Source organism: Microtus ochrogaster, chromosome 1, assembly GCF_000317375.1.
Source record: "Microtus ochrogaster isolate Prairie Vole_2 chromosome 1, MicOch1.0, whole genome shotgun sequence".
NCBI classification, from domain to species: Eukaryota; Metazoa; Chordata; class Mammalia; order Rodentia; family Cricetidae; genus Microtus; species Microtus ochrogaster.
The window spans coordinates 81,266,625-81,284,406 of NC_022009.1; the positions used below are offsets into that span (position 1 = coordinate 81,266,625).

At 49.9% G+C, this 17,782-nt stretch overlaps 1 protein-coding gene across 2 annotated transcripts in view; it reads right to left on the bottom strand.

The window, feature by feature from the left end:
- Positions 1–17,782, bottom strand: part of Atxn7l1 (ataxin 7 like 1) — a 205,911-nt gene that overhangs the window by 16,417 nt on the left and 171,712 nt on the right. For both annotated transcript variants that reach the window (XM_005343865.3, XM_013347967.2), the window contains exons 5-7: positions 10,051–10,322; positions 7,263–7,345; positions 6,157–6,413 (exon numbers count right to left, since the gene is read on the bottom strand). In XM_005343865.3, coding sequence (XP_005343922.1) covers positions 6,157–6,413; positions 7,263–7,345; positions 10,051–10,322 — 612 coding nt within the window. The remainder of the gene's footprint in view (positions 1–6,156; positions 6,414–7,262; positions 7,346–10,050; positions 10,323–17,782) is intronic.

Here is a 17,782-nt window from a genome sequence, read left to right on the forward strand (position 1 = left end):
AAGGGAGGAGGTGGGAATTTTTAATTAAAAATAAATTTAAAAAATTAAAAAAAAAGAAAGGCAGAGGCAGGAGGATCTCGAGTTCAAAGCCAGCCTGGGCTGTCCAGTGAGCCTTGCTTTCTAAGAAGTGAAAGTAAATGATGAAAATTAGACACATTAGAGACACCCCTGAAAACTTTCAGTGCCCCAGGCTATGGAGGTATAAGTTTGTCAGGACAAAGAGATAGGAGTCAGGATGTTAAACTTCGTGGCAGAGACTCCCTGTGCCAGCCATTGATGGGAAAATGGCTTCAAAATTCTGCAGGGAAGTGATTTCCAATCTAGCTGTATACTCAAAGAGATCATCTATTCAGTGTTAACGCAGAATGAACATGTGCTTGCTGGGTCAGGACTCTAAAACTGATCTCCCAGGAACCTCCTCACGGGCAGCCACCGAAGGAACTATTCCATCAAAGCAGAGAAGCAAGGCAGAGACAGGAACGCCGCAGGAGCCAGGAGCCGGCACAGCTGAAATACACCCACCCCACTGGCAGGAGCGGCTGTTTTTTCTTCTGAGCTTTCTGGCACTATTTGATTTTTGAACTATGAACCCATATATAACTTTGATAAAAATGAAGTTTAATTAAAGAAAAGATAGCTGAAACACTCGATAGTAAGTTCTAGTTGCCAGATAAAAGAGGGAAGGAGGTGGACAGAGGAAATGAGTGAGAAGGAGAGTGGAACATGACCCAGAACTGACCGAATGGGCTCTGAGGTGGTCTGTGGGCACCCCCACACACAGGAGCGCCGATGAGACTTCTCTCTGTATGTCTGTCCGCATCCTCCTGGGGATGACGGGGTGGGGGACATTATTAGGGCCTCCAACTGAGTGCAGAACTCCAGGTGGAACCAGGAGGGGGCTTTTACCGGAAGCAGCCACACCTCAGAAGAAACAAGGCTTAGGAAGTGGTGGGAAGAAGTCACTAGAGTCTAGTGAGCAGAGTACCAACGCACATTCAAGATCATGCCCTTGCTGTTCACTCTGCCCTCGACACTCACATCATCTGCCCTTCTCCACCTGCCCATCTGGCTGAAAGACCAAGTCCTGTGGCACTCAGAGAGCTACGCACACACGACATCTCAGCCTGCCTGTCTGCAGGAGCCTGGCGGCCATTTGTCTGAGTATTCAGTGTGAGAGCGATCTTCACCGAGTCATTCTAAGGGTGAGGAGGACCACACACGTTCTTATCCTTGCCACTAAGTGAGGACTCAAGTGACAAAGGGAATGACACCACCTAAGCCTTGGACTCTGAGATCCACCTGCCCCTACCTCCCGCATCCTGGGATGAAAGGCATGCATCGCCATGTCCGGCCAAGAATTGCAGTTTTGAGGTCTAGACTATATAGTAAATGTGAGGCTCAGCTGGGCTATGTAGAATGATCCTGTCTCCTCCCCACAAAACAAAAACGAATGGAGCCGGAGAGACGGCTCAGCAATTAGCAGCACTCTTGTTCTTTCAGAGGACCTGAGTTCAGTTCCCAGGGCCCACATTGAACAGATCACATCTCTCTCTCTCTCTCTCTCTCTCTCTCTCTCTCTCTCTCTCTCTCTCTCTCTCTCACACACACACACACACACACATGCACACTAAATAAACAGGTAAATAAATAAGTGCAAGTCTTTAAAAAACACACAAACAAAAACAAAAGAAAAATAATACCATCTGCATCTGTTGGCTTCCAAGTCTCCAGACTGAGACGTCACAGATGCAGAAGTCAAGGACAACAAATGTGTGCCATGTGGCAAGAAGGCCCTCCTGATGCAATCCATCCATACCCCTGTCCTCACTGGGCAACCCACAGACCTCCTACCCGTCTTCACACCACTCCTGACGATGTAAGACGGGCTGGGATTGACCACCTTGTATATTAGTCTGGATGTGTGCAATATACCCAGGGCAACACCCATTACTGACACTGGTTTCCACAGTCTGTCTCCCCTCCCTCCTACTCAGAGATGTAGCCTGGGCCATCACAGTCCAGGTGGGCTCTGTGGTCCTCTACTTTCCGATAGAGTGTGGATGCATTTGGCTGGGCTACAACCCATAAGGCTTGGGCTTTCTAGGGGCAGGCAATGTGTTCCCTTAGAGGAGAGGACAAAGAAATGGAATCAGGGGTTATTATAATTTAAATAATTTGGATAAGGGCTTTCCCCCAAAGGCTCCTATCTTGTAAGCTTGGTTCCCAGGGTGGTGGTGTTAAAATGGTGGAATCTTTTCAAGCAAGATAACTAGGTTATAAGGGCACCAACCTCCATACACGAGAGGAAGCCTGACCTCTCTCTGTCCGGTTTCTTAGTGCATATGTGTGTTTGCTCTGCAGACGGTAGTTTCCCTTCTGTGGCTCCATCAAGCACAGCGCAGCTAGAGAAGACCTTAGCGAGGCTGGAGCCTGGACCAGCTGCTTGGACTTCCTAATCACCAGAACTGTGAGTCAGATGAACCTCTTTTCTTTATACACTGCCTAGAGTCAGGTGATTTTATTTTAACAGCAACACAAAATGACCACGTGACCACGGCTGGGGTATACTTGCTTATGTACACCACACATGTGGCTGGTGCTCTTAGGGGCCGGAAGACGGCCCCAGAGCCCCTGGAATTGGAGTTACAGTAGCTGTGTGCTGCCAGGTAGGTATTGAAAACTGAATCCTCGTCCTCTGCAAGAGCAGTAAATGCCAACAGGTGTGGAAGCACTGGCCTTTCATCCCAGCACTCAGGAGACAGTGGAGGGCGGAGCTCTGTGAGGTCAAGGCCAACCTGGTGTAGAGTAGGTTCCAGAACAGCCAGAGCTACAGAGAGATTATGTAGCACCCTATCTCAGTGAGAGAGAGAAAGAGAGAGAGAGAGAGAGAGAGAGAGAGAGAGAGGAGCACTGCTAGCCACCAAGTCATCTCTCCATTCCTATTAGCTCCATTTTATACCCAGGCAACCTGAGGCTGGAGGGAATCTGAGCCACACCTGATCTTATCTAGTTAGAAAGGGGGTGGGGGGTGGGGTGTGTGTGTGTGGGGGGGTGGTTCCCGCTTCAATCCTGTTGCAACTCTTGTTATCTAATTTACGCTGTAACTCATAATGTAGCCCAGGCTGGTGTTAAATTCTTGATACCCTTCTGATTACGGAGACTGCAAGTGTGTGCCATCGAGCCCAATGAAAGTTATGATTCCCGAACTCAAAGACCCAAGTCTCTTTGTTAGCAATCCTTGGCAAGAATGGGTTGCAGTGAAGGTCACCGAAAAGTGGAGTAATAGCTGAGCAGTGGTGGCGCACGCCTTTAATCCCAGCATGCGGGAGGCAGAGGCAGGAGGAACTCTGTGGGTTTAAGGTCAGAGTGAGTTTCAGGACAGCCAGGGCTGTTACACAGAGAAACCCTGTCTAAAAAAATAAAATCCTACTCATGTGTGATATCTATCTTTACTTGTTAAACTTGTTAATATGGGTGGAGTATCTATTGTATATATCATTTCTAGGAGTAAACGTCTGCTTCTGGAGGTTTTGTGTGATTTTCATATTAAATTCTGATCATGCCTTTTCCACCTGACTGCACAGGATTTTGTTAGCCTGAGGACTTTGTTCCCATACATTCATTCACTTTGGAAGAGTCCAGCTCTGTCCTAAAGGATGATTCCCCTCATTAACATTTGCCATGACGGCTTGTTTCTTTTCCTTGTAAGACATTCATTTCAAAAAGAAACTTATCCAGGTCTTCTGCTTCCTGATGAAAACATAAGTGGACATTCTCCTAAAACGCAAGGGACAAACCTGAGAGGACCCTTAAGGCTTCCTCCCTGTGCTGTTTTCAGCAGCTACTCTCTTACTCCTCTGTTAACTCAGGACACCACTGATAAAGCGAGCCTCCATCAGCTAAAAATTGCTGGAGAAGTATTTAACGAAAGAGTTCACAAGACATGTGTGTGGTCCGCACTCAGGTCAAAGCAGGACTATTGTAGAGATTCTGAGATGAGCCTGAGCTACATGGGACCCCTTCTCATCCCCCAAAAGAGCTATCAAACTTGTGCTGCTTGAGGAATCATTGGAGAATCCCCCATGATTCCTGGGGTGGGGGCAGAGACAATGGCTCTGGGTACACGTGGTTTTAGGTAGAGGCCAGTCTACCAGTATCAGGTACTGTGGAAGGATGAGTTGTGAGGAAGAAAAGGTTCCCGAGCTACAGAAAAATGGAAAGTCACTCTACATAGCCTGGCCTTATCAGTCTCAGTCACTCATGGTCAAATGAGGTCTAAAAATATTAGACAATTGTATGCACCAATAGTTTATAAATTCCTAGCATGTGCAGTGCTCAGGAGTACGGGGAAATGGTGGGTGGTCCCACTCTGTGCCCTCCTGGATGCAAGTCAGCCATTGTTAATGTATCCAGCCATTGTTAATGTACCCATGCTTTATAGTTGCCCCCTTAGTCAGTGGCCATTTTCAGATCAACTGCAACAGTGTAGCAGTATATGAATTCAAGTAACCCTTACTTTATTTAATCAGGGTCCCATAGTTCAGGGTTAGTAATGCTGATGGTTTTATTACAATATATTTTATAACTGTTTTATTTTATTATTAGTTGCAGTGCCAAATTGATACATTACGTTTTATCATAGGAATACACGTATAGAAAGAAACATAGACTGTGCGGGGTTTGTTTTTAACTGCAGTTTCAAGCATCGACAAGGGATCTTGGAGAATGGGGCGCCTCTGCTTATACAGTCAAAGCCCAGAATTCTGGAGTGGAGTTGTCTCCTCAACTCTAAAATAGGGGTAACACTTTGACCAATACCTGGCTTCCTAGTGACAAGTAATTATGAAACGATCTTGCAAAGACAAGGGCTGCATCAATATAAATGTCTACAGTGACAGAAGCCCTGGCAGTTAATTTAGGAGTTTAAGTTAACTGGTAAAGCTGTCTGCTCCTGAGTGCCTGGGGCTGGACTGGACCATACTACAGAGGCACTGTGGTAAGACGCGGTCCAGGTTCCCTCAAACTGAAAAGGTAGAAGATCGTGAACAACTGCTACCAAATAGATTTTCACTTTTTGCTGTTGTTGTTGCTTGGCTTTCTGAAGCAGGGTTTCCCTGTGTAGCCCTGGATGACTTGGAACTTAGACCAAGTTGACCTGGAAGTCACAGAGACTGGCCTGTCTCTGCCTCCTGCGTGCTGGGATTGAATGTGTACGCCACCAGCTCTGACCCAGCCCAGATAGATTGCTGCTTTAAAAGCCATCTCCTTGCTCTTTTCTAATGATGTTCTCTCAAAGCTTACTTGGTGTTGAACAATGACCCTTTGGGACACATTCATGCATCTAATTATAAAAAAATAGATAATACTGCTATTTGTACTTCTTGCTGAATGAATAGCATTATTTCCTTTTTAAATCAGCATGAACATTTGGGTCTTCTCTTGCTTGCTAAACTCTATGTTTTTGGAAAGTAGGGTCGGGTTGCATTTTTCTCTCTCCCTTTGCCAGACAGCACTTTGGTTCTGGAGTGAGTCCTCTGTAAACACTTTTGAATGCATGCTGTTAGTTCTGGTCCTGTTACCTGGAAATTGGCCTCCTGCCCATCAAAACAAGCATTCACAGATCTTAAATTGCTTTTTAATCCAAATGGATTGTAATTCTGTTTCCTGTCTTGCCCACCTGTTCAGTGCCACCGAACAGGTGGCTCACCCTCCACGTGGCCGATCGCCCCTTCATCCCGACCATGGAAGCATTGTGAAAATAAGTCATCAGGAATTGTGATATGTACTCAAGAAGGAGCTTAGAAGTTGTTCTAGCTACTTCTCTACCCAGGCTTCCCCAGGAGTCTTCAAATAACATAAAAACCCAGGCAGACAGGAAGCTGCTGGGTGGTTGACATGCCAATCTCCCAGCGTTTATTTCCAGCTCACTCTTGCTCTGTAAAAACACACACTGTCTGATAAAAGGTCTGTGAGGAAGGCTGATGACCCTGGCTGCAGCAGGAAAATCTGTTGAGTGCTGTGTGGCCAGCACGGGGATGAGCCCCTTAGGCTCACAGAGCCATGGACAGTTGGACTAAAAGCTCTCATAAAAACACAAAGCCCCGAGCATGGGAGAGTGCCTTGACTGAGGCTGCTTCAGCGCCCATACCGACTTACCTAGGAAGTACAGAGTTGAGCGGCCTGGCTTTTGGTGGGGATGGTACTTTGGGCTCTGCCACCGCGTTCCCGGAAGACCCTTGCAGAGCGTCGGGCACTGGTCCCGGCGGCGGCGGGTTCGGAAGTATTTCCCTAGTGGAAGTCAGGAGGTGCTCTTTCACTTCTTTCTCCCGCGACTTGGCTTTGTGTTCCGCCAAGAGGAGGTCAAATTGCTTTCTCCGGCCTGGGACCGCTCTGCGGTGGCTCAGCGAGTGGGTCTACGGAGAAGAGAGAGGAGAAGCACAGCCTCTTTGATCAGCACATAAACCTGCTTCCCCGCGGCCCGCATTTCCGAAACTGCAACCACAGGCAATGAAAGGTGCTTGGCAAAGTCAACTTCAAGGCAACAGCTCCTGTTCTGTGGCCGGGAAGAGGCACAGACCGCTCGGTCGGACGCAACCATGCCCTACACTCCAGGTGTTAAGAAGCCAAGGCTTCCTCCAGACAGCTTCTGCGCGGAACCCAGGACCACCTCAGATGAATGACACCCGCGAGGGCCAAGCTAGAGTCAACGCAGGTGCGGGTGGGAGGCTCTGGTAGGCCCAGGCAAACAGGGCCATACCCTGGACCCCTCGAGGCACTAGAAGGACAAGAGGAAATCGGGGGCTTGAGGCTGCCCAGTGGCGGACGCCAGGGGTCCGCCTGTCCCCTGGCCACCCCGAGGGGCTAGATCAGGGAGTAGCATCTCATCCTCCCCTCCGGGGCTGCCTTTCTGGGCGCTGCCGCCGCCGCCACCGCCGCCGTTCCTGCATACATTAAAACGTAGCAGGCTTTAGAACCGCCTGTGAGTGCCTATAAATACAATTTACTGTCTGGCCTCCCAAGTAACACGGGAAGCCTAGGGTGGATTTTTTTTTTCTTTCCTTCTTCCCCTTAAAAAGCCAGCCAGCTTGAGGCAGGCACTATGCTACCGTGGACAGAGAAGAAAGCATTTCCCTTACAAAGAACAGCTGGAGGTCATGTCGAGGTTCCACACCCTGCCGCGTGCGGGGAGTGGCATGCAAACACTTCGACAAAGGCCCCAGCAAGAGCAGGAAGTATTTTCTTTTTTATGGAAAGAGAAATACCTTGCAGGTGAGGGATCTTGTGCAAGGTTTCTTTGTCTCGGGATCCAATACTCCACAGTGTTTATTTGGGTCAAATTCTCTCTCTGGTTTAAGAAACAAACAAAAAATATAAGAAAAAAGGAGACTAGATAGGATTTGGCATTAAGACTACATTTTAAAAAAATGCACATTTGCACCAACAAGTGAGACATTGTCAGGCAATCTGTTTTGTTTTGCTTTTCTTCCCCCCAACCAGCTGCTAAAATGCTTCAAGAATCACTCAGGGGAAATGGAGCTCCACTATGAACCCAGACATTCCGAGCCTGCTACAGGGCAGCGCGGGGGGACAGGGCAGGAGCAGGTGGCAGAAGGGAAGGACCATGTGCTTGCAATACTTTATTTAACTTAAAATAGTCCCATAGGTCCTTGGCACTTTGAGCACCATGGCTACAGAGCAGGGAGGTCCACCTGAAACCCAAAAATGCTCCCTTTCTTCTGGAGAACCCATGGGGGCCTCTGTCTGCCTTCCTGGTTTATGCATTGCCGTGGGAGCTTGTCCACTGACGTGTCAATATGGCCACTCACGTGCCTCACAAAGGCCCTTGGAGAAGGCCTTCCACACAGTCTCGCAGATCAGGAATATTCCACTCTGGCGTGCCACAGGCAGGGGCAGGAGAAAGTGTGGCAGTGTGCCTCTGTGGGGCTGAACTTGAAGGCACAGGGAAAGCGGCCTGCTAACCCTATAGCTTGTGCTGTCTGTACATAGTGCTCGCCCAGCTGCTACCCAGGAGGAGAAATAGGACACAGGGGCCTGGGGGGTGAAGGATGACTGAGGAGCGACTGCTTTCCCGATGTCCTCCTTTCTGTCCTGACCGTTGAGAGCCTCCATGGAAGTAACAGCTAACTGTTCTTTTGATGCCTCTTGCGATCCTTCACCTCTTTGGGGCTTACAAAACCGCTTACCACACCTGCAAAATGTGGGGATGTGTGGCAATCTCTCCAGGACCCTCAGGCTTTAGGAAAATCTGTGCTGTTTCTGGAATGTACCAGCAAACACCTCAGTCCTGCAGAGCAGGAAGGCCACAGCTCTCTGGGTGTGAAGGGTGGAGAGGGGGCCCGTTAAGGAGGTGCCAGGTCTCTAGAAAAGGGAGGTGTCTGTAAGGGCCTTGAAGGCTGCAAACTGAAGAGAGTTCCTTAGCCAGACACTGGGTGCATTTACTGGTGTAAACTTGGAGCATAATAAATGAATGTTCTATTTTCAACATTTCAACATCTGGGGGTTGGGGGCCGCAAAAGGGCTTGTGGGGCTGTAGAAACTGTTTCCCCCCTCCCCTCCCACGGCCATGAAAATGTCTCCCTCCCTTTCCACACAGAGAGCTCGGTCCAGCAGGCAGCGGGCGAGCAGGTGCTAGATGCCAGGCTGCCTGCTGCTGAGGTCTTTCATTTCGGTCTGCCAGCGTCGGGCCTGTGCCCAGACCCACACGGCACCTCATATGGGAACTGAACAGGGTTTTGGCTAAGGATAGGAGCTGGCTGTTGAATCTGTGAGAGAGGTAGAGACAAGCAAAGGACCCATTGGGACAAGACAACCCACAAAACACAAAATTCCACCACAAGCTGGAAGATGCCAAGGTAGTGTTAATGCAGCAATAAGGGACCCGCAGCCTCTGGACACTGCGCAGGCCAACAAAGACACACACACACACACACACACACACACACACTGGGGTGTGGCCACCCACCTCTGCCCAGTTAACTGGCACATGCCATTTGGGAAGAGAGCTAGCAATGGGGGGCTGAGTCCGTGCAATGAAATCCTATGATGCACTCCCTTTATCTTGATTGTGGGTAAGCAGAACACGGGGAGAGGTGAGGAGTTGTTTCTCAATGTTTTTGGTAGGCCCAAGTACTTTTAAAACACAATTTTTAGATACAGATAGAAGATAGAAAACCCAATTAAATATGAAGTAGTATTTAAAAGCTGCTCACACTTCCCTGGGTGCTGAAAATCCATGCCTGCACCAGAAAGCCACATCCTCAAGGGTGGCTGTCTCTGTATTTTGTTTTTCCTAGCTACCCTTAGACAGGGCCCATGGTGTGTGCAAAACTAAGAAGTGCGTGGCTTCTTCCAGTCACTCGGAGATGTCAGAACAAGCCAAGCTCAGTCCCACAACAGATCCAAAGCAAACGTCATACAAAGTGGCAGCTGTCGCCTCTGAGTGGCCATGTGTCTCTTCAGAGGACTGACCTGAGAGACATCCTGACACCCCCATCCGCTCTGCTGGTCTGTATACCCCCCTTGAGAACTCCAGCCTGACCATAGGGCAGAAGGCAGCCCCAGCCCCAACTGCAGAATCAGTCCAGAAAAGCGGGAGGCTGAAGAGCAGAGGTTACAATTCCCTCTGCAGCACAGTCGCTGAGTGGGCTGTCCTACCCACCACATCATGGGTTCTGAGATAGCCCACGAACAACGGCAAGGTGTCAGCTGGAATCATGCCAGTGTGGTGTGTCTGTGCTGGGCCACCAGGCTAACAAGACCATCAGAGTCTACGCCTGTTGGTTGAGGCAGAGTCTCCTGCTTCCTGGGCTTGTAGGATAGATAACGCTGAAACTCGGCCGGGGAGACCTCATCTGCACTGGGGTGCATGAGAGCACTAGTCCTGCCTGGTGTTTCTAGATGTCAGAGCGGGTACGTTCCAGGTCACCCTTAAAAGGAAAGAGCCGTTCAGCTACATGAACACATCACCAGTTACAGGTGTGACTCGGTTTTAGTCCTAGCACGAGCCAGACTCTAACCACAGTGACATACCTGAGAGTCTCCGGTAAGGCTTGTTGCTGGTTTTGGCGCCGTTTGGGTGCTTCTTGTCTATGGCGGCCGAGAGAACCGCCTTGCCGTTTAAGATCTTCTCTGGTGACGGTGGCACCGGCTTGGACATCAAGGCGGGCTTAATTAACGGTGGGGTGGTGACAGCAGAGGAGGAAGTGGCTGCGGTCGTGGTCGTAGGGTTCATTTTGACATTGGCACCATCTGCCTTCACTAGGTTAGGAATTTTCTCTAAACTGACTACCGGAACTGGAACGCTGAAAAAAATAAGGGAACACACATGCACGGCTGCCTTCTTTGATCCATCAGGTCCACCGGGGAGCTACACCCGATTATCGTTATCAGAACGCTTCCTTACCACTTGTTTATGCTCCTCCTGGAAGTGAGCAGCTGATTCCCATTTTGATGGGTGGGAGATTTGTGTTGTGAAAAGGATCGATGGGGGGGGGGGCGCGAGGCTGGCACAGTGCCCGGGATAGATAAGTGCAGACTGATTACCTCCCAGGATGACTGTCCCTATGGGTCCTCTGATTCCCCCACTTCTCAGGCCCTACATGTGGTCCTCTCTGACACAGCACCTTGGGCCAAAACAAGGCCACTGCTGTGAAGCCCAGGAAGGCTGGTAGTCTGTGCCCTGGAGACAGCCTGCTACCTTGGAATCAGGTCCCCTCCCCGTCCTCCAGCTTGTGGGTTGTCTCCCACCCAGGCCCCATCCAGGCCTGACATCTGCTTCAGCTGCCAGAGTGCTGACAGGCTCACACCCCACGGAGCATGGCTGCAGGCCAGTGTGGGGCACGCTGCTGTCAGAGGGCTGCTGGATCATGCTTGCATCCCGAGGATGGGCTTAAATTGAGTGAGGTGCCATGTACCATTATCCGATATTCCATTTTAGGCAGCTAGTTATGTAAATAGGCAATTCTCCAGACTGGCAGGTGAGAGCATGAATTTTAAGAAGGCGAGAACACAAAGGTGTGCATTCTCTCTGCACAGCCTGTCACCTTCGCCCCACGCCCCTGCTACTTCTCCAGGAAGGCGCGCGCGTTTGATTTCTGCTGCTCTTTAATGTAAGAGGACCTTGTGTCCGGGGGGCTGCGGGGGGATGTGTCTCGGGGTCTTGAAAGATGGGATGAAATAAGTTTTGCTTTGGTCTCTGAACCAGATTCCCTTTTCTCCTGGCAGGAGGGTAGACTGCTAACACTTCGGCTCCACAATCATCTCTGAGCAGAGAGAGTGGAGCTGCTTAGCAGTTTGAATGCCAAATGTCGGGGAATATGTGGCTCTCGAATGCCTGCAGACAATGTAGGGCATGAAAGAGAGGCTGGTTTTGGCAGGGAGGAATCCTGTCTGTCCACATGGCTGGCTGGCTCTTACTTCTCTAAGCCATGTTCACAGATCATTTCTTTGATCGAGTTGTTCATGAAAATTATTTTAGCAACTCATCATCCTTTGCCATCGTTCTGATTTGGAAACAGAACCACAGATGTTAGTTACTGTAGGTCTTGGTGGAACAGATTGAAGCTGGACATTTTAGACTTTCCCCACGGGACACGTATTTTCTCAGCCTGCAGAAAGGTAGTTTGGGGACGTGAAGTCCAGGAAAAGGGAAATGGGAATAGTGTTTTCTGTGATGCTCCGTGTTGCAGTCGCTGAGATGGGGCTAACCTGTTTTGTTTTTTTAATCTGTTTAGGGCGGATTCTCTAAGTACTCACATCTACTTACTAAAGAACAGCTCCAGAAACGCTCTTGGATGGGAGGATGCTGAGAAGCCACAGAGACATTCCCTGGTGAAATTAGCACCCCTCAAAGTTCATGTGTTAGAACCTTAAACCTCCAGACGCACAGGTTGACAGTGTTTGGGAGTGGGGGAGTGGGGCTTTGGGAAGTAATTGGGATTAGATGACGTCATATGGGTGGGGTTCTACAATGGGGCTAATGGCTTTATAGGAAGAGGAGAAGAGGTCTGAACTCTCAGCCTTCCTGCCTCCTCATCTGGTGATACTCTCCACCGTGCTGTGCTCAAGAAGAAGATCCTCAGCACATGGAGACATCTTGGCCTTGGACCTTATAGCTGTCTCACTGTATGGTGCAGATTTATTTCCATTATAAATCACAAAGTCTGTGGTATTATCACAGAACCAGAAAACAGACTAAGAATATAAAAAGATGCCATGACAAAGAATGCAAACTATGGGACACTATGGGACGGTATGAAATATAATTCTTCTTGACTCATTTCCTCATCCAACTTAAAAAAGCATACGTTCCAGGAATCAGGGCCCCTTTTGTTTTCTCCCTTTGAGACATTGTCTCAAGCAGCCCAGGCTGGCTTTGAACTTGCTATGTAGCCAACACTGGCCTTGAACCCCTAGTTGTCCTGCCTCGCGTCCCGAGTCTGGGATGACAGCTGTTTCACACTCGCCCCTCCCAGTTTAGAAATGAGCATCTTGAAGGGATGTCTTTACATCTTTGGACCTGGCAGTGGTAGCCACAGGGTGGAAGCCGACCAAATGCTGTTGACACAGCACAAGGATGCTACTATCCAGCTTTACAAAGGAAGGAAATCCTGACCCATGGCTGGACCCCGAGGACAGTATGCTGAGTAAAGCAAGCCAGTAACTAAGGACAAGCAGTGACCCCACTGACATGAGGCATCCACAGTAGCTAGAGCCAGGCAGACAGAAAGCAGAACAGTGGTGGGGGCGGGGGGACCCCATGGACTCAGTGTAGAGTTTCAGCTGTGTAAGGTGAAAAGAACACCAGAAGTGAAGATGGTAGTTTTTATGTTATACATTATATCATCACTTAGAGTACCAAGTGATAACTCCATAAATCACAGGATTCACACAACCTAAACTCGGCTTCAGCAAGTCTGCGCGCGTGTGTATACATACGTTTTATATCTATGTGGATATAGATCTTTAGGTGTATATATACACACACATATGCATGCCATGTTACTTCACAAAAGGAAATGAGGACTTTCAAATTGCAGGGTTGAGTACGCAGAAGGGTCTCCTGTTTCTGTGTCAAGTGTCCTTGACTTCAGCAGAATGATGCCAGAGATGGCATGGCCTGGAGCAATTGCCCAGCACCCCCCATGCTCACAGTGCAGACTGGGTTTCTCCTCTGGAGTCAACGATAGCTGTCAAATGTATTCTGCAAGGCAGCCACGTGCATATGGGGGCACTGGGCTGACGTCATAGTCAACATGGCAGCTAACCCATGACGTCACAGCCAACATGGCAGCTAACCCATGACATCACAGCCAACATGGCAGCTAACCCATGGCATCAATCAACATGGCAGCCAACCCATGACGCCACAGCCAACATGGCAGCCGACCCATGACATCACAGTCAACATGGCAGCTAACCGATGACGTCACAGCCAGCATGGCAGCTAACCCATGGCTGGTGCCTTCTAACTCTTCCTGGTTGCCTACTGGCACCCTTATTTGATGTCTTACTGTGGGATTTCCTCTACTGTCCATTATTTTCTGTATCATCCCTGCTTCTAGGATGTCAGCTGGACTTTAATATCTACTTCTTGGCACCCGGGACCCACAGGCAGGGAGCAGAGATGGAATCCGCAAGAAACAGGAAAGGAAGTGACGGGCAGTCCTGTGGACTAAGAATGGCAAATGCTGGTCAGGAGAACCTGATGGAGAATTCTAAAGCTCTTGTGGGTCAGAAAGCAGATAGCCACCAAGTAGGTATCCTGGATGTTAGGTGAGCAGGCAGCGAGTCATCAGACGTAAGAGAAGGGGGATACAATCTCTCCAGCAGGAATTCTGAGGGGATTCGCCCACCGACGGATATGAGTGCACTGCAATGGGGAGCTGTCCCTGGTACTACTCTCCCGGGTTGCTGTTCTCTCCAGCAAAGGACCTGGGCTTTTCACAGGTCACCTGACTTCCGGCTGGGTCTGAGAAGGGGAGGTGAGGGAAGGTGGGAAAGGAGGCAGCTCTATGACACTGAGATGGTGGGAAGGATCTTGCCATCCTTACCCTGGCCCCAGCACAAATTCTAGCCAGTCTCCTTTCTTCAGTAGTGCTGGCCCAAGACCCTGAAGTGATGAACAGAGGACATGAATGGGCACAAGATGGCGCACACAGTCATGGGCATCTGGCCCCAAGCAGATCTCTAGAGCTGAGAGATCAGGTGGGTGTTGGAAGCTCCACCCACAGCCTACCCGCACCCCATGTAGCCATCTGCACCTGTCTCTATCCCAGGACTGGGTTAGTGCAGCCACAGCAAGCCACTAGCTCAGAACTGCCTGCATCCCCACACCTTCTGGTCCCCACACCTCTGCCCTCACTTCCCCGCATCAGCCTCGGGCTCCTTCAGATGACAGTGAACCTTTAAGTACAGGTTTAATTCCCCCAGCCCCCTGGCCTGGAAAGAAGCCAAATATTCTGACCCTGCTTTCACGGGGTGGTCATCAATCATCGTCTCTGCAACCACCACACCAAGCAAAAAGTTTCCACATATGGGGGTGGGGGGTGGGGGCCGGGGGGAGTTGGTTAGGTGACAGCACCCAGAGCACTGACTAAGCAAGGAACTTCTCTGTGTGTGGAGGTGATAAGCGAGTCTGGGAAGGGACCCAAAGCCCCCCCAAAGCCCTTTCCCCTTCCACCTAGAGGAATGCCTTCACTCCATTCTCAACACTCATGGCATTGATCAACTCACTACTGTCTTTCCCTTGAAAGGCTGTGTTTGAAAATGAGAGAGGAGCCCCGTGAAGTCCCTACTGCTTTCACAAAGATTGTTCTGTAGGTCTGGCACAAAATCTTTTGGGGAGCCCAGGGCTGCAGTTCGTTCCGGCTGCATCTAGTACCCTAAGAGCACACACATCTCTGCCTCCTCCACTTGGTCCTGGGAAAGTGCCCAGGGGCATGGGCCCTCCCTCAACCCCTGCACCACCGAGGTGACTACCTTCTGCCTTGGCTCCCCTTGTCTTCCTCCTGCGTGCTTGGCCTATCTGAATCGATCTTTCTACCCCTCTACCAAGGCAGGTCTTCTGGCTTTAAGAAAAAAAAAATGGTTCTCTTGGCATCAAGTAGATTCCCCTCCCCGCCCAGTGATGTCTGCAAAAGAGCAGAGGTGGAGAATCATGATGGTGTCACTGCCGGGCTGCAGGGCCAGCTGCCCCCTGCCAGCCATGCCTTCTTTCGTGGTGAGCATGGTCTATTCTGTCATCGACAGACAGGCCTTAATAGGATAGTTCAGAAAGTCTCTAGGTTTGCAGAAATTATTGCCAGCCTTTCTCTACTCAACAGAATGGGGGAAAGATGGATTTGACAGGCAGGAGTGTGAGGACATATGGTATTTGTGCTGTGGGTTATGCATCTGATGTGAATTCGTGGCTGTCTGGTTTGTTCCACTGCTTCATCCGACAAAGATCCGCACGCCTGTGCAATTGCCCGGGCAGAATTTTCAGAGTCTCTGGTTTATTGGCAGACCCTTGGTAGGCTGTCTCACCCAGCCTCCTGCCTTCCAAGTGGTAGGTAGCAGCATTGGATCATCCAATAAAGAGAAATGTAAGCTTATTTTAACATGTTCCCGGAGTAGGAATTCTACTTGGCACTCATAGATGCACTGAGGGGTTAGGGAGAAGGCTGCCACTGGGAAATTATTTCTAATCACAATTCTTTAAGTTGAAGAAATATTAGGGACAGTCTGGGAGGTTTGGGAGTCGGGTGGTCCCACTAAGAAGCAATGTAAAGAACAGCCATAGGATCCTACCAAGCTAGGACCACATACATCCTGATGAAAGGGTAGGTCCCCCTCGCCCTGCTTTTGAGGTATCTAGAAAAGCTTTGTAAATGCCTTTATCAAACAAAAGAGAAGACCCATAAATAAGAAGCCTGCAGGGCTAATGTAATACCGTGGTGGCAGCGTGTGCACTAGCCGCGTGGTTTGGACTCTCTCCCACACAGCACATACTCAGTAAACTGGGGAATGTGGTCAGACCACACAGCTGCTGAGGAGGGGGACGTCCTGGCAGTAGGGTTGGAATATATGGGGATCTCTACATCTTCACCAGTAGTGGGGCATGGGAGCAAGGCTTAGCTTCCTAGCTCCATTGTTGAGGGGACTGATGTCCCCCTGAGACAAGTTAAAAGTGTGTGGGTGGGCACAGGCATCTGAATAACCTCACTTTGATGTACGGTAGAAAGGGGTCAGAAGCAGAGACTAGGGAAGAAGGGGCTGGGGAGACAGCGTCCTGGGGAAAGGGCTTCTACGTCAGCAGGAGGACTGGAGGCTGCCAGCCAGCAGGCATATAGCATATAAAAGGCTGCACCTGGTGGAGCAGGCCTGTGATGCTAGAATTGGGGACAGGAGGATCATCTGGCTCAAGGGCAGACAGCCTAGCCTGCTTGGTGAGTCTCAGAGAAAAAAAAAACAACAACAACAAAAAAGGAAGATGCCACCTGTTAACACCTGAAGCTGACCTCCACATGTACACACACACACACACACACACAGACACACACAATCATGCACACACACGCTCACTAATCACAAGCACTGAACTGAGGGTCTGTGCCTTGTCAATGTTCTGGCAAATCTGGGAGTACAGTGGAGAGGAAAAACAGAAGTGGGGAACAATTCATTCCATGCCTCTTCATCCTGCTTCTCAACCCCTAGGCACTCCCAAGCCGGGGCTAATCACCGGAGCTTGCATCTGGACAGAGCTTTCTGGGAGCAGAGTAGGCAGGAAAATCATTCTCCTCTACCTAGGCCAATTCTTGCAGTCCAGCAGCATTGGTGTGTGTGTGTGTGTGTGTGTGTGTGTGTGTGTGTGTGTGTGTGTGTGATGGAATTAGAAAAGGAACCAACGAGCTTGCATCTGGACAGAGCTTTCTGGGAGCAGAGTAGGCAGGAAAATCATTCTCCTCTACCTAGGCCAATTCTTGCAGTCCAGCAGCATTGGTGTGTGTGTGTGTGTGTGTGTGTGTGTGTGTGTGTGTGTGTGTGTGTGGTGGAGTTATGCTCCAGGGGCACCTTCCGTTTTCTGGAGAGGCTATGTGTCCACCTCTAGGCTGTTCCAGAGAATGAAGCAGACACCTAGTTTAGTCCCCTTGGGAGTCTGTTATTCTGGGCTCCTGGGGTGTGGAGCTCAGAAAGAGGTCTCTAGCCCCACCTGGAGACCAAGGATTGCTAGGTAACCTAAGACCGTGGAAGAATCAGCAAGCTGGAGTAGAGAATGGAGCCAAACAGTCTGGATGTAGCAGGGCACCTGTTGCTGCATAGGCTGCCCTGGGACCAGCTATGTGTGCAATGGGCCTTGGGCCATGTTCTCCAGAGCCTACCAGGTCCTCGGTGAGTTGCCCCGTAACTAAGACCCACAGACACACAATTCAGACAGCTGGTCATCAAGATTCAAGTCATTGCAGAAATAGCATGAGGGCCACAGAGAGCGGACTAGGGACTGTGGCTTAGGCTGACTCTGGAAGAATCTAAGCAATGGCTTAGAGCTGAGCTGGCTCTACTCTGGAACAGCAGTGCGAACACTTCCCTTTGTGGCCACCAGAGGTCATTGGCTCCCACTACTGGAGCTGTAAGAAAGCCTTACTGAGAGTGGGAGCGGACACCTGAGCTGACCCTGGAACCCCATCCCTAGCCTCTCCCTTTAAGGAATCACTCTGAACACAAGAAAATGGCCAGGAACTCTAAGACCAGCTGCTGCCATTTACCTCAGAGAAGAACAACG